This window comes from Struthio camelus, chromosome Z (genome assembly GCF_040807025.1).
Source record: "Struthio camelus isolate bStrCam1 chromosome Z, bStrCam1.hap1, whole genome shotgun sequence".
Taxonomy (NCBI): domain Eukaryota; kingdom Metazoa; phylum Chordata; class Aves; order Struthioniformes; family Struthionidae; genus Struthio; species Struthio camelus.
In genome coordinates this window covers 24,270,970-24,287,511 of record NC_090982.1, presented here as the reverse complement: position 1 = coordinate 24,287,511, position 16,542 = coordinate 24,270,970, and the positions used below count along the sequence as shown (strand labels likewise).

At 43.3% G+C, this 16,542-nt stretch overlaps 1 protein-coding gene across 1 annotated transcript in view; it reads left to right on the top strand.

The window, feature by feature from the left end:
- The window catches only part of SAXO1 (stabilizer of axonemal microtubules 1), a 40,658-nt gene extending 33,566 nt beyond the window's left edge, over positions 1-7,092 (top strand). The window contains exon 4 of the mRNA XM_009677009.2: positions 5,983-7,092. Within this exon, the coding sequence (XP_009675304.2) occupies positions 5,983-6,935 (953 nt within the window). The 3' untranslated portion in view covers positions 6,936-7,092. The remainder of the gene's footprint in view (positions 1-5,982) is intronic.
- The last annotated feature ends 9,450 nt before the right edge of the window (positions 7,093-16,542 follow it).

Genomic DNA, 16,542 nt, shown 5'->3' with positions numbered 1-16,542 from the left:
CATTTGTCTATTATTTGAAATCATTTTTAATACTTTTAGTTTACATTATGCTGTGCAAGTATAAAAGCTTGTGATTGGTGCTAGCATTGAGATTGGTCCCAATGTACAGAAATATTTTCTTCTTTAAACTCAGAATAATGAAGAAGGAAGGAAATAAAAGCTGTGTGAATGCAGTGTTAAGATGACCCAGCTGAAATGACTGAAAGCCAGACTTTAGTACAGCTGCATGTTTGCAATGTCGTAAACTGGAATTTTTACATTAAGAGTACAGGAAACACTGTCCATTTAGAATGACTTGAATTGTGCAGACTGTGACCCTCAGGTGCAAACTACCCACATTTACGCAAATTTGAACACTTCTTTGTTTTGCATAGGCTATGTCACCAGATGGTGTTCGCTGGAACAGCTTCACTGAAGCCAATAAAGAAAAACTGCTTTGCATACACAGAGGATCTTTCCTTCTGCATTTAGATATGCTTAAGTTCTCACTATCTATCTGAACCAGATGTACATCTTGTCTTTTATCAATGTTTAGGTCAGGACCTTAACTGTTACTCAAGTTTTCTAATAAAAACGTATCACAACCACATTCGGTTAAAATTTGCAGTATTTTTCAAAATACTGCAAATGGAAATCTCCATACAAAACTCTTCAAAGATCAAGTTCTGTATTGAATTAATCTTTCTTTAAGGGCCTGGGCTCACAAGAGTTCATCGTACTCTTCTCCAGGCATTGCTAGGTTTTACTGATCATCATTTAACGTGTGCAGTGTTGTAACACACTATTCAATTAATTAAGCACAATTCAAATACTTAAGCAGTATATGAAAGAGCGCTGCTTTGGTATTAAATTACCTCTCCTACTGTATGGTTAGACTCCTCCTGACTACACACACCATGTCCCAAACTACACTGTAGGTTTAAGATGATGCTATTGCATACCACAATTAATGTCAGAAGATTGGCAACTTCTTTTTTTTTTTAACTAAAAGAATTGAGGTTTCAAAATCCTAATATCCCAGCTACATTTAGCTGCTTTTACCCATCTGCAGGTATGTAAGCTAATTTTAGCGTTGTCTTGCTTGGTTATAGTGAGATGTGCCTAACCCTCCAACAACATATGGTTCATATCCTTTGTTCCCTCCTGTACCCCCTAATGCTTTCAAGACTGTGCTATATGGGAAACTATTAATATCTATGGGAGAAGAATTAGAGTCACAATAAAAGTGTAACATATTTTGAAGGGATAGAAGCACTGCTGGCTTATACTAAGTAAAATAAATTCAGAATCCCTATGAGGTGTCCAAATCTATGCAGCTCGTAAATGTCTAAAATTGAAGATAGATGACTTTCTTGTCATATTTTGAATATTTTGCAAAGCCGTGGTTATGTCCAAAATGCATAGGCTGGTTTACCAGCAAGGACGACGGAAACCTTAAATGTTTTCAATAATTCCTGGTTGGCATCTGAAATGCTGGCTCTCTGAACCAGTCCTTGCTAGGAGATGGACCGCGTCTTATCAGTTTCTTTTTAACAGGCATTATTAGTAGATACCCTGTAATGACATAGCTCCATGCATGCTCTTAGATTACCTGCTGGAGCATCTTTCCAGGAAAATGATGTGCCTTATCGGAAAATTTGTCCAGGGCCTAGCTGCGAGGTCAGGATCCCACCAACTCAGCAGTGCCTGGGCAACTCCTGCTCCCCATAGCAGAAATGTGTGCACCTCAGGGAGTTAAACACCCCTGGGACTAGTACAGCATTCGGCCTGAGGGTTTCAGTGGCAAGAATAGCAACAAGCAAATATCTACCCAAGTGTATGAACATCAACACAAGTGTATGATAAGCCAGTTGAGAGCTCGATGAGTCGGCTGAGCTTATGGATAAGGATTAAGGGGCAGAACGATATTGGTGATGTTGCTGGGGGTGTTTGCCACATGGTCAGGAACAAGATGTAGATGAGGTCTTCTACAGACAGCTAGAAGTAGCCTCATGTTTGCAGGCCCTGGTCCTCATAGGAAACTTTAACTACCCTGATATCTGCTGGAGGGACAACACAGCAGGGCACAAGTAATCCAGGAGGTTCCTGGAGAGCATCAGTGACAACTTTCTAATACAAGAGATAGATAGAGGAGCCAACGAGGAAAGGACCTCATGCTTATGAGCAGGAAAGAACTGGTTGGGGGTGTGAAGGTCAGGGCCAGCACTGGCTATTGAGACCATGAGATGGTGGAGCTCAGGTTCCTGAGAGGAGGGAGCAGGGCAAAAGTTATGATGACCACCCTGGATTTCAGGAGAGCAGACTTTGGCCTTTTCAGGCTTGGAAGAATCCCATAGGATACAGCCATGGAAAAATGATGAGTACAGGAGAGCTGGTTAATATTCAGAGATCACCTCCTCCAAGCTCAAGAATGGTCCATCCCAAAGAGCAGGAGATCTGCATGGATAAACAAGGAGCTCTGGGCAAAACTCAAACATAAAAAGGAGATGGGAACAGTAACCTGGGAGGAACATGGGGCTAATGTCTGAGCATGCAAGGAAGGGTCTAGGGAAACCAAAGTCCCTCTGGAATTCAATCTGATGAGGGATGTCAAGGGCAACAAGAAGGGCTTCTGTAAGTACATCAGTAGCAAAAGAAAGATTAGGGGAAATGTGGGTCTGCTGCTGAATGGGGCAGGGACTCCAGTGACAAAGGACATGAAAAAAGCTGAGCTACTGAATGCCTTCTTTGCCTCAGTCTTTACTGACAAGCCTGGCCTTCAGAAATCCCAGGCTATGGAGAGCAGGGGAAAAGTCTGGAGAAAGGAAGACTTTCCCTTGGTGGAGAGGGATCAGGTTAGAGATCACTTAAGCAAACTGGACAGATACAAGTCCATGGGCCCTGTAGGGCTGCACCTGCGAGTCCTGAGAGAGAGCTAGCCAGTGTCATTGTGAGGCCACTCTCAATCCTCTTTGAATGGCCATGGTGACTGAGAGAGGTTCCTGACAACTGGAAGAAAGCAAATGTCACTCCTATCTTCAAACAGGGCAAGAAGGAGGACCTAGGCAACTACTGGCCAGTCAGCTTCATCTTGGTCCCTGGGAAAGTGATGTAGCAACTCATCCTGGAAGCCTTTCCCAAGCACAGGAATAACCAGAAGGTGGTTGGGAGCAGTCAGCATGGATCCACAATAGGGGAAATCATGCCTTACCAACCTGAGAGCCTTTTCCGATGAGATGATTGGCTGGGTAGAAGAGGAGAGAGCAGCGGGTGTTGTTTAATCTCAGCTTTAGCAAGGCTTTTGACACTGTCTCCCATAACATCTGCACAGGCGAGGAACTCGGGAAGTATGGGCTAGATGAGTGGACAGTGAGGTGGATTGAGAGAATTGTGATCAGAGGCACAAAGTCCAGATGGAGACCAGGCACTGATGGTGTCCCCGAAGGGGTCAATGCTTGGGCCAACCCCGATTAACCTTTTCATTAGTGACCTGGATGATGGGGCAGAGGGCCGCCTCAGCAAGTTTGCTGATGAAACAAAACTGGGAGGAGTAGCTGATAGATGGTTGATTTGCCAGATGGCTGTGCTGCCACTGAGAGGGACGTGGACAGGCCGGAGAGATGGGCAGAACGGAGCCTCATGAAATTCAGCAAAGGGAAGCGCGAAGTCCTGCCCCTGGGGAGGAATAACCCCCTGTACCAGGACAGGCTGGGGGTTGACCTGCTGGAAAGCAGCTCTGCGGAGAAGGACCTGGGGGTCCTGGTGGACGACAAGTTGAGCACGAGGGAGCAACGTGCCCTTGTGGCCAAGAAGGCCAAGGGTATCCTGGGTTACATTAGGAAGAGCATTGCCAGCTGGTTGAGGGAGGCGATCCTTCTTCTCTACTCAGCCCTGGTGAGGCCTCACCTGGAGTGCTGTGTCCAGTTCTGGGCTCCCCAGTACAAGAGGGATATGAAGCTACTGGAGTGAAGGGCCGTGAAGATGATGAAGAGCCTGGAGGATCTCTCATAGGAGGAGAGGCTGAGAGGGCTGTTCAGCCTGGAGAAGAGAAGACTGAGGTGGGGGGAATGTTACGAATGTGCGTAAGTATCTGAAGGGAGAGTGTCAAGAGGATGGGGCCAGTCTCTTCTCCGTGGTGCCCAGGGACAGGACAAGAGGCAGCGGACGCAGACTGAAAGGCAGGCAGTTCTGTCTGAACACGAGGAAAAACTGGAACAGGCTGCCCCGAGAGGTTGTGGAGTCTCCTTCCCTGGGGATCCTCAAAAGCCATCTGGACACAATCCCGGGCAACGCGCTCTAGGTAACCCTGTTTGAGCAGGGGGGGTTGGACTAGATGATCTCCAGAGGTCCCTTCCATCCCAGCTATTCTGTGATTCTGTATACAGGCATGCCCATGATCTTGCCTGCGTGAAGGCAACGCTGTGTCCAAGTGCACATATATATCCACAAGAGGCAGTCCTGCTCGTGCAGCATTCAAATCTTGGCCCCAGCAGTTTTGGGAGATTTTCTATTGACTTTAGTGGGGTTAAGATTTTAGACATTGGATGCAGAAAATCCCCCAGGCTCTCAGACCTCTTCTTCCTTATTGCCACCTTGCAACAGAGTCTTTGGCTATGTGGACTTGGCAGTGAGGTCAGAGCACTCAGCAGCGGCAGCACTGCACCTTTGGCTGCTAATTTCTCTCTTGTACCAAGGCAAAGGGACTTGATTTAAACCAGAAGAATTTTAAATGGACACCCAATCAGGAAAAAGAAAGATATTTTTGTTAGTCAAATTCACATTGTAATGGAATATACATCCTCTGTGTAATTGTGTTTGTGCAGTATTAGAGCCACTGCTATTCAACAGGAATAATGCTGTTTGGATTGGAGAGTTCAAATATCCTGATACCTAATTGCATCATTTACTCTCTAGTACTTTGAAATCCAGACTTCCTTCCTGTGCAGAGTCAGCTGGAAGCTTATTTGCCTCATGACTCTCCATGTGGTATGAAAGGAGGGAAAAGAAAAAAAAAAGACTTGGGTTAGCTCCAAGACTATTTCGTTTCAACTTCCTACCAGTAACCATAATGAGCTCTAGGGGAACTTGCACAGAATTACTAGGAAGGAAAAAAAGATGGGCTTGTGGCTGCAGTACTGGTCTGAGAGTTAGGCAGCTTTGCCAAAGACTTCTAGTGTGACTGAATGCAAATCTTATAGCTCTCAGTGCCTCCCTTCCTGCATTATCATACAAAGAAAGGATGATAGGAATGTTTTTAAAATGCTTCTCATAGACTTTTCTTAGTCATGAATTTAGATAGTAAGATTTCTGGAGTAGGAACTGTCTCTGTGATATGATCAATGCTTCAGATCAGCGCAAGCCTGATCATCGGGCTCTGTCATAATGTTATTAATAACAAAAAATTGCATGCAGAGTGCAAAGCTCTCTCTGGATTCCTGCTTGTGCTGATAGCAGGAGCGTGGCAGAGAGCAAAGCCATGAGCAGAAGAAATGCCACACAGCTCAGCTTACGATCACCAACATGAACCGCAAAATCCTAAACTCAGCCAACGGCAGGCGGTAACCCATCTTTGCAGCCGAGAAAGCAGGTCGTCATCATATGAGAAGGAACAAAGACCAAGGGCAACTCTGCAGCTCTGTCTTTCAGGTGGGATGGTGGACAGACAATTTTACTCACTCATAGCTACCTATCTGCAAAAATCTTCTCTGCCAGGTATCAAACATGTAATTGATCTCCCCACGTTCCCAAACTTCTGTCATGGCTTTTGATGTCTTTTTGGTGTAGATGCTGAGCTTTCCTGGGGGTAGCACTCTCTTGCAGAATGTTTTTTTCTACAATGTCTCTTTGAATAATATTCCAACAGGATTTGGCAACCATAGCAACATCAACAACTATTATAAGGAGCGAGTTTAATAATCAAAACATAGCATGATTTATGCCTAAACTCACCAAAGAACCTGTGCTTTGATTGAGCTCTCAGATAGGATTCCTCTTATGTTTCAGGTGACTATGTGCTATGGAAAGAACCAAAGAGAGAGATGATCAGACCGGATGATACTTATCACCCATCAGAAGAAAAATTTGACTGCAGAACCAGTGTCCAGGATGACTACCTCTATAGGGGGCCAGTTGCCACTAATAGCTGCAAACCTGTGAATCTGGCCCAAAAAAGCAAGGATCCCTTTGAGACTATAACAAATTATAAAGTGGATTATGTACTACATCCTTTGGAGAAGCCCTACGTCCATAAACATGAGAAATACAAGGCCAGTGAGGCCCCATTTGATGGCCTCACTACCCACAAGTTATCTTACAAGGGGCTGGCTGGCCAGCCAGCCCAGCTGGCAAAACCATACCAGCCAAAGCCTCATCATGATCTTCCATTTTCATCTACAACAGAGTTCCAGGAAAAATACCGAACTTGGCCACTGCCTCCATTATTCACCAAAAAACCTGCTGTATATGTTCCTCCTGTGGAGAAAATGGACCTCCACACCACTACTCAGTTACATTACATGCATCCAAATGGCCAGCCAGCCAGGATGTGTCGGTCTTTGGTCCAATTTAAAAAAAGTACTGAACCATTTAATAGCTCTTCTACAATGAAGGAAGACTATAAGCCCTGGCAGTGCAAGCGAACAAAACCTATCATTCCTGTTCCTGAGCTGAGTTGCCCAGCAGAACCGATAGATTACTCAACTACCTTTCAGACCTACTACACACCTCATCCACTCTCTATCACGAAGAGCTGCAAGCCTCGCTGGCCAGGACCAAGGTCTTGGACGCCACTAGAGGCCAAAACCACCTATGCTACCAGTTACACACCAAAGGGCACTGCTAGATGCCTGGCTTCATACAAAGAGCCACCAGGTTACATGTTTAAGGGAACTGATGACATTGGTCACAAATTGTTTCTACCCGTTTTCAAGGGTGAATGCTCAGCAGACGGACGTTGAAGAAGAAAGCGAGTGGAAGCAGCCTTCTTGGGAAGGGATCCAAACAGCAGCACCTCAGTGAGCTATAAATGAAAGCTTGATTTTGTTTGTAACCTTCTTTAAAACTAATAATTTATTTTATAATTAGAAAGATCTAAAAAGTAACCTCCACTCAAGGTGCCGGCTTCCTATGGATTGGTTGTATAAATAAAAAGTATGATACCAGAAAAAGACACATTCATTAGTTGGTTATCTGTATTTGTTTTTCTTTTTCCAGCCTAACTCTTGCTCTTTAATCAAGAGAGATACCTCCTTGTGAGATACTGAGACAGAGACCTGGGACATACATTGTTATTATCCATATCAGGAATTCATATTGCTGCTTCCATGAAGACAGTTGTACAACAGCCTGGTTAAATGAATTACGTGCCATTAAGTCATAGGTAAAAGTAACAATTGCATAACAAAGTCTGAGAGCTGGCCTTATTAGACTGTTCCATCAAAGACACGTGCAAAACATTCAATTATCGGCTAAAGTTTATTCAGGATCGCACCTGCATTAATTATGCCCCTTTGCTGCCTTGAGCTAGGATATCAGATGTGAAGCTGTTACTCCAAATATGCCATCCTTGGCTGACAACTCACATTGCAGACAGGCTCAGTCATTGGGTGGGAAACCTTTGAGGAAAGGCTCTTCACTGCAAGGTGCAGTGAGGGTACCAAAAATGTCATAGGCTTAAAGCTGTCATGTTGCTAAAGTTCAGCCAGCGGTTGGAGTTGTATTATCTTTTGGATAAGGTGCAGTATTAAGTTCCTGACAAGAGCTGTTCCTTTCTGCATCCAGGGTGCGTTTCTGTGGGCTTAGAAGGGTTACATTAGCGCTATGATACTTGTCAGCTTTTAAAGTGCATTCTACTTTCTTAAATCTGTCTTAATCATGATGTGTCAGCTGTGTCTGTATTCTGAGTTTTTAGCTCAAGTGCTAGAAACAGCTGTTGGGTGTTGGGGGAAAAGGTGATATTTCCCACTCAAAGTGGCTGCATTTAAAGAACAGGTGGAATTCAGTCTTCTCTATAAATGTATTTCAATATGCTTGAAATACTTTGAAACCCTTGGGGATGGAAGTCTTCCATAAATATGCACAAGCTAAAGCCAAACAAATTCCATCTAGAAAGGTGAATGTTTAACCCTTAGGGCAGGTAACCACTGGAACAATGTCCCTAGGGACCCTGTGGTTCTGCATCACTTGAAGACTTTAAGTCAGCCCTAAAGGCCTCTTTCAAACCTATGCTCCAGTTCAGCCAAAAATTATGGGCTTGCAGCAGGAGCAACTGGACAAATCTCCACAGGTTATGCTATACCAAAGGGCCAAACTAGATAATCATTGATGGCTCCACACAGCCTTCATAAAATCAGGAATCTAGAAAAAAAGTACTCAATTGCAGTGAGACAATGACCTGATATGTTCTGTATTTTTCCAGCTCCTTGTATTTTGCCAGCCTTCTTGAGTCTTTATACCTTTAACACTGAATTTTGACAGAAAAATGTGTTTTGTTCCACATCTCTTTTCATTCAATATTTTTTCTGATTGTATTTATTAGCCCCTAATTCTGTTAGTTCTACAGGTGAGTTTATATGCAGGAAGCTGCTGGGGCTTGTGATTAGGAAAAGGGATTGTTCTTCTATGTGTGAAGGCTCCTTGATGGTTCTTACAATTCTCTAATGTGAGAGTGGCAATGAAGGCAGAGCTGAGAGAGTCTAGGGTACAAATTCTCATCACAGGTGTTCTCGCTTGGTGGAAACAATTCTTATCCATATGGTCTTTATAACAGTGTACTATGTTAGTGAGCATGAGCAATTGCTGGATTTTGAAGTTTAGTAACAGAAGTCCTGATTCTGCAAGCAAGGCGCCAGCTTCTGCTCACAGCAGCTTCTATCAAGTAGATGTGACTGATCTCATCCAAAGCCTTTCATGGTATGAGACACACTTGTTTTTTCTTGATTTGTACTTAAGGTCTATAAAAACCAATGTATGATAACACTAAGGAAGAAAATGATTTCCCATGAATAACTAAGGATGTGGTTCCACAAAAATTTTAGCTAATGAAAACCTGGCCTGCTGCAGCTTCATCTTTCTTTCTGTCTCCAGTTGCATGTTTCCCCCATTCTCGCCCTTTCTAGTGCATTAGTGCTTGTCCGGCTGCGTGGTGGGATAGATCAGGGAGCTGATTTGGCTAAAAGAAATTTGTTGTTTCAGTAAGCTTAAAACTCATCAACATCAGTTCCCTGAGCCCGTGCGCCAGGTGGTTACACAAACACTGACGCTGATGCAGGAGACAGTTGGGGAAAAGCAGGGCGCAGACTCCGGCAGTCCAAACTTATCCCTGAGCTGCTGTGGCTCAGCATCCCACCCTCCCACCCCCCTCAAGCCTGTCATTCGCTCTCCCCGAATGTGGTGTTGCTCTGAAACACGGGCTCTGCATGCTACCTGGCCTCCTGTGGGGCAGGGGTTGGCCCAGCTCTGTCCCTGACAGCCTCCTCCTCTTCTGTGGAGTGGGGAGCTGGCTGCAGGGTTAGTCTGAGCGTAATGGGAGAGGACTGCACTTCTCCCATCTCTGCAGTTTAATTTGGATAAAAAGGAGCAGTGTCCTTATCAAATCAGGATAAGAGAAAACTGTAATTTGGGGGACATTTTCAGAGCTTAATGCAGAAAATAAAGATGGATTGTACCATATCACACAGGACTTGGTCACTGTTTTCATGCAGAGTGAGATTATGAATGAAGACGAGCAGAAACTAGTCCTTCCTTATGTCTGTGACAGTAAAATTTTTCTTCTTCTTATCAGAAGGAAGGAGACATGAGTTATAAGACCTGCAAAAGGGCTTAAAAGGGCACCGAACTACATGAAGTTACGTACAGGAGAAGGAGGCAAGTGAAACTGTACCTGTGTGTATGGCAGAACCAGAAATATTGATGAACCAGCACTTGTTCAGAAACCTCTCAGGTGCTGTATAGTGGAACTGCCTGTTTTGTGGGGAAATAACGAGGGGAATGAAAAAGGACCACCTCCCCTAGCACAGAGGCTGGTGTTGGGAGTACCCCTGAGAAGCTGGTAAGACTTGCCCTTGTGATGCAGGGACGACTGATAGTTCTCACTTGGTGAACACAAGGGTGGGAGAGGGGAATCAGCCATGAGGAACCTCCTGTTTCATTCATTTTGTTCATTTGAAGAATGGATAATGTATGTTACGAATACCTAGAGACTGGCCTATGTATAAGAGCTATTATCAAAGAGTATTGCAAGAGCCAAAATGCAAGGATGAAAGCAACGGACTTTGTCCGTAGTGGGGACGATTTCGAAAGGCATGCAGTGCAGGTAGTATCTGCTGTGAAGCATGCAGAAGAGATCAGAGAAGACTGTACTTGGCAATAATAGACAAAAAAGGTTAGTGTCAGAGGAGGTTACTATGCTGGTATCAGTTACTGTAGTAGTGCCAGCAGCCATCAGCAGTGTACAGGAGAAGTCCTCCATACTCACCTCGCAGAGCCCACTCAGAGGGAGGGCTTCTCCCTGTACCCTTGAAAACATCAAAGCAATAGGAGAAGTTAGCGGTCCTACTGTCTCCAGGGAAAAAGCAAAATCGGTTAGGCAGTTACCAGTCTCAAGAACTAAAGCTGAATTAAGGGGACATGTCCAAACTAAATGGTAGAAGGGTACCAGCTTCCCAGAAGATCCCTAATGTCCAGATAGCCAGGAGGCAAGAAAGCCTAGGATTTCTGTCTATGAAGAGGTTAAGCAAAAAGACTTAATTCCCATGTCCTCAGAGGGAACTAAAATAAAATAGCCCTAACAGAGACTAAGTTAAGCTGGAATAAAGAGGGAGTTTACCAACCAGTTCAGTATTGAACTGCATTATATTAGCCATTCAGCCACATAAGACCATCTCTGCCTGCAGGGACTATAGGTCCAGGGCCTCACATCTCCATGTGACAGAGTTATTCCCTCTTGAGAGGTTTTGAAGCTGGCAATGGGTGAGAGGTCAAAAAATGAGTATCTTAAATATTTATGCTCCAGAATATGAACAGACAGCAGATCGGTAAAAAGTTTACCATTACAAACTCTCTGAAGAGTGTAACCCAACACAGAAGATGATTGACAGAGAGAGAAGGAGAGAATTGTCAGCACCTCAAGGAATTCAGAGCCATGAGGAAACTGTTGAAAGGCATGCGGTATGCATCAGCAAAGACTAAGGACATGTACATCACAGAGAGAAGCAATATTGATCCTGGGCATGGTACTTCAGAGACAGAAGGAAGCTGGATTCAAAATGTACAAAAAAGCAAATGCTTTCTTTATGAGACAAAAAATGACTTTCCTAAGACATGGAGAGGATCTTCCTGATGCAACCAATGTCATGTCAGTCGGAAAGAGCCACCTGGGCCAGAATTATAAAGTGAGTGCATCGAGATGGGAAACTTTCTTTACAGAATTTTTCTGAGGTATGATGAGTAGACTTTGCTTTTCCCTCTTACAAATACCCTTTTACAGAACCCTCTTCCCTGCACTGCGCTGGTGTCTCTCTTTGCTTCTTTCCCACGTTATAAACCATAATGTTATGATTTGTGCCCATCTTCTTGCCTTTGCTGGGAAATCCTGCTTTGGAGCAACCTGACTTTTTTTCACCTCTCCATCTGACTCCGGATCTGTCCTACAGATGTTTTAGGCTGCCTTCAACAGGGAAGGAAAAGGGTGACTCTTAAAGTGGCAACAGTGTTTTTGCCTTTGTACTCTCATCGAGCTCACTAGCACTCTGTTTTCTGATGCAAAGAACTGCCCCGGACATCTAATTCACAGCAGAGAGATGCGCGCGCTTGCAAGACTCTGCCCAGCAGTGGCAAGCGGGCTCAGGGGTGCTGCTCTGCAGGGCCAGCAGACCCATGGTTTTTCTGCTGCCTATGGTATGCTCCCTGTGCACAGCTGGATTTGATTTGCTGTGATTTGTATGTAGTGGGTTAACAGTGAGAATTTTTTTCTTCTTTGGTAATAAAATCACTAGGCTGTATGCTGTTAGTTGAAAACTGACTCCATCAGTGTTTCACTATGATGTGAAGTGTTTTAACAAGCATCCACCAATCTCATGGACTACTTATTTAAACCAAAAACTTCTCCTTTAAAAAAGATGTGTTCTGAGAAAAGGATGGGGCAAACTCTCTCTACAGCCTAAACCAAACTTCGCCTCAGCACAATCATTAAGAATTTCCTTAAAAGAAAAGAAACCTGTCCTGGCTCCTCACTTGGAGATTAAATTGTTCACAGCTTGTCTAGTGTGATCTCTCCAGGTCAAGTTTTATTTTTGTCCTTTGCCATTGGTCCTACGGGGTTTGTAAAAGCACTAGATCCAAACCTACTGTGAGAGCTAGAAGCAGCAGGCTGTTTTATAGTGTTAAGGAGAGAGGTTTTCCATGCCCATGTCATCCTAGCCATGTGTGGATAAGTAAATGCTGATTATGCAGTCATCCACATCCTGCCACTGCCTAAGCAAACAGTATTTATGTGTAGCCAGAAGACAACCCTCCAACGCCCCCTTTCCCTTTAGCCACATAAAACTGCACACTTTTATTTATGGCTACACAGATTCAAAGTGTTTCTTTGCGAGGGACTTAAAGGCTTAGGGATCATTGCTGTTTTTTTTTTTTTTTTTTCCTTCCATCCCAACATGTACGCAGTGCGTTAGCAGGCAGGATAGAGAACTGCAACAAAAAAAGTAGCATGCAGTTTGTTCTGGGTTTTGGCTAATGAGCCCTTGTTAGCGGAGTGTTATAAACCTTAGCCTTATCCAGGTGGCTGATTTACCTCCCTCCTCCTCTTTAGCTGCAGAGTCCTGGCTCTGGCTGCACAGGAAAGTCTCCAGCCTTGGGATCTCTTCAGGTGGGGCCTCAGCCTACGAATTTCTGAACCCTGAGGGGTTTGGCCAAATGCCTGGTCTTTTGGCTGATACCAGGAAGGAGGGGGCCTGTCTCTCTGGGGAAAGTGTGGAACAACTTTGCAGGCCAGGGCTGCTGCCTCTGATTGAGCATTTTGTGGTACCTGGTTTGCTTTTGTTGTATAAGCTTTGTGTTCATGTAGGAGTACCTTCACTGACGTGATGTGCAGAAGAATTTGGTCTTTAGAACCATGGTGCTCTTGTTCCTCAAAGGACGTCCCACTTGCTGATGGAGGCCCTTGTTTTAGAGGGAGTCTGGAAGGAGCACGATTGGACAGAGTTTCTCCTTGGAAAGACGTTGTGGGCAGTAATGTTTTGTCAGTACACCAGATTCTCATGAGTAACCAATTATCTGTTTGCTTTTGGAGTTATATTTGGTGGTGTTGGCAGAAAATATTTCAACTTTCACACTTTCATTCATTAATTTATGCTGTCAGCTACGTTCCATGTCAGTGATAAGGTGTAGGCTTCACCCTCAGAATCTCTAATAATAATGATTAGAATTTGGTAATTGTTTTCATTTTGTTGTTTCTTTTGATTTTTTTTTTTTTTTAATGGTGGGTAGCCATTTTCAGTTGTGCTAACCTTGTTTCTTCCTGCATGAAGCTCTTGTGTGTGAGTGTGAGATAGTATACAGCATCTGACCACTGAGGAGCTGCTGTTCACAATCTGGTTTCACTATGTTTCATGAGCTACTTTGTGCTCAATTTTCCATTTGGAAAAATTCTGCCAGAGGGACCCTGCTGTGGTACGTCTGCAATTTGAAGGTACTCGTGTGCTCTCAGCCTTGCTGCCTCAGACGCCCAAAATGCTGTGGATGGCTCAGATTTCATATAACACTGGCCAAAAAGAAAGGGTGGAGTCTGTGGTTTCATGGACCTTCTAGTCTCACTCTTCATCACTGATTGCTAGAGGAAAGTTGAGGCTCAGCACCCTGCTTGCTTCTCAGAACAACAGATAGAAATAAAATGTACTCTTGTGTTGATAGCTCCATGTACAGCTTTGCCCGGAAGTGTAAAATGGCAGCAGACTGTATCATCTCTGAAAAGGCAGGGGAGGACACAAGTTAAGTATCATAATTAGGAGAAGACTTTGTGGGACTTGGCTTTTTCCTTCTCATTCTGGATAAATAATATGTGAGTTATATATTATCATGACACATTACTGGGAATTTTATTTCAAAATTTGGGGAAAATTACTACATAGAAGTCTTTTAGATTTGATTCTGATCAACTGGAAAGAGTTGGTTGGAGCTAGAGAAGAGCAGTGTTTGTGAAAGTGACAATATATCAACATAGTTTTAGAGCGAGAAATGTGTCAGAGTAACAGAAAAAGAATGGCTGACAATCTCTGCCCACTTTTTTTGGGGGGGGGTAACTAAAGAATTTGACAACTTCTTTAATTTCCACAGATAAAACTGCATTTGACAGTTAATAATTAACACTATTGATAAATACACATATACTTCTAAACAAGAGGCTGAAGAGAAAGATTAAATCTATGATTCCCAAGCTGTTGTCTGCAATTGACTTGCGGAGCTGTATAAAGCATTAGCAATTATGAGCTACCCATCTATACCTAATGGCTGTCTGTGAGAAAAACTGACATTTGAAACTCTTTGAATGTTAAAGATTAGCTAATTGAGCGAATAAAGTTAACTATATAAGAACTTGCTGAAATGATCTGTCACTCACTGACAGCTATCATTGGGAGCTTAAGAGGATTTCTGTGATCCCAGAAATCTGGGAGAGTTAGCACTTGACTCACCTGTTGCTACAGAGATGTCAGTCAGCCTATGCTGGTGCAGAACAACCACATTTAATTTTGAATCAGCTTTTGGGCACCAAAGGGGTAATAAGGTGATCATTTACCTTTTTTTTTTTTTTTTGATAGGATAACTTGCAGAGGATCAGTTGGAAGCAACAGATGCATCTCTGGTAATAATATTGATATAGTGATGTATGTCCTTCTTGGAGCATATCAGGATTCACTAGATTATACTTCACTAATAATGTTACCACACTAGAGGTCAGGAAACCTGTTCCTAAAAAGAAATTGACAAGTTGCAGTGGCTGTTTCAAATGGTGATGCCATAAAGACCCGACTCAATTCAGTACCTCCTTTACTACTTCTGGTACTTGCTTAGAAACTGAAATAAAGAACATACTTAAGAGCTCTGTGGCTAATGGCAAAAATCAGGATTCATGTCTTAATAATGTTGATAGACTGGGAAAGCGGTCCAATACCTAGTAAAGACAAGTACGAAACATCAGATGAGAAAGAGAAATCAGACATACTGGAAGTGTATAAAGTGACCAAGTCAAAACGAGAGGCTATTGCAAGCAGAACTGTTGCTCTAAGGGGTGGTTGCAAAACATCCAAGACTAGTTCTTCCGTTCTTAGTGCTGGTTATGAGTTAAGAGTGTGTGCGTATTTTGTGCAACCAAAACAGAGAGAATGCAGCCCACCTAGAGAGCGAAAAAGGAAGGGGAGATTTAGAAAGTAAGATTTATAAAAGAAGCTGAAGGAATGAGTTCATACAGATTACAGAAGAGAAGACTAAGGACTGGGCAAGAGGGAGGGGAACAGAAGGGGTCTTCTAATACATAAAAGGCAACTGCCTTTTAGAAGAATGAACAGAAGAAGAAAGAACATGTGTTACCTTCTCTATCCACAGAGAAGAAATTAGCTTAAACAACAACAACAAAAAAAGGCTTACATTACAGCCCATATGATTTAGGCCACAGAGTAGGAAAAAAGTTTCCAAGTAAAAGTTACCTTGGAAAGCTCTGCCTATCGCTTCTATGGTTTTAAGCACAGAGTAGACATACGTGTCTGGAATGGTTTAACTGTGCTTACCTTGCCACAGAGCGCAGGACTGCATTAAATGTCCTGTTGGGAACCTTTCAGCACCGTGTTTCTGAGCTTGTTGCGCAACTGTTGAGAAGCATTTTTTTTCCTTAAGGAAAATTAGTAGGGAGGACAAAACTGAAAGCTTGCTATGAAGTCTTTTAAAGACTTTTTGCCTTGATTGGTTACTACAGCCGTATGCATAAAAAGAGAATAATTATTCTCTGGGAAACCTAACCTGACCTGCTGTTTATAAGTAACACCAACTTTCCTACTTGTTTCACTCAGAATGAATGACAGCATTCCCTCTGTCTTTAGTACAGTCAGATGGCAGTCTTGGGTCTTCTCTTTGCCTGCATTTGTGTGCGTGCACGTGTGTGTGTATATACATCTGTGAGGTATTCCTCACCTGCTGTATAGATGTTTAAAAATATAGGCAAGAAAATCATACTAGGCCTCAAAACCACTGTCCCCTTTTAAAAGAGACTTACTATTTGTCTGAAAAGGGCTACAGCAGAATAAGCTTAGTTTTCAAAACTGGATTTTGTCTTTGTTAAGAGTAAATGCATTAACTCGATTCATGCTTTGGCAGTAATTCTGATCATGACTATGCCTTCTTGTAAGTACATATTTGATGCTTCAAGGAGTTGCAAACTCCTTGAGTGAAGGCAGCAGGAACCTACAAGGAAAGACTGAAGTAACAGATGGTAGATCACGTGTACTTTGTGTAAGAGATATCTGCAGCTATTGTAACACAGAATAAAGTCAAAGGACACCACAAACTTTGCTACTT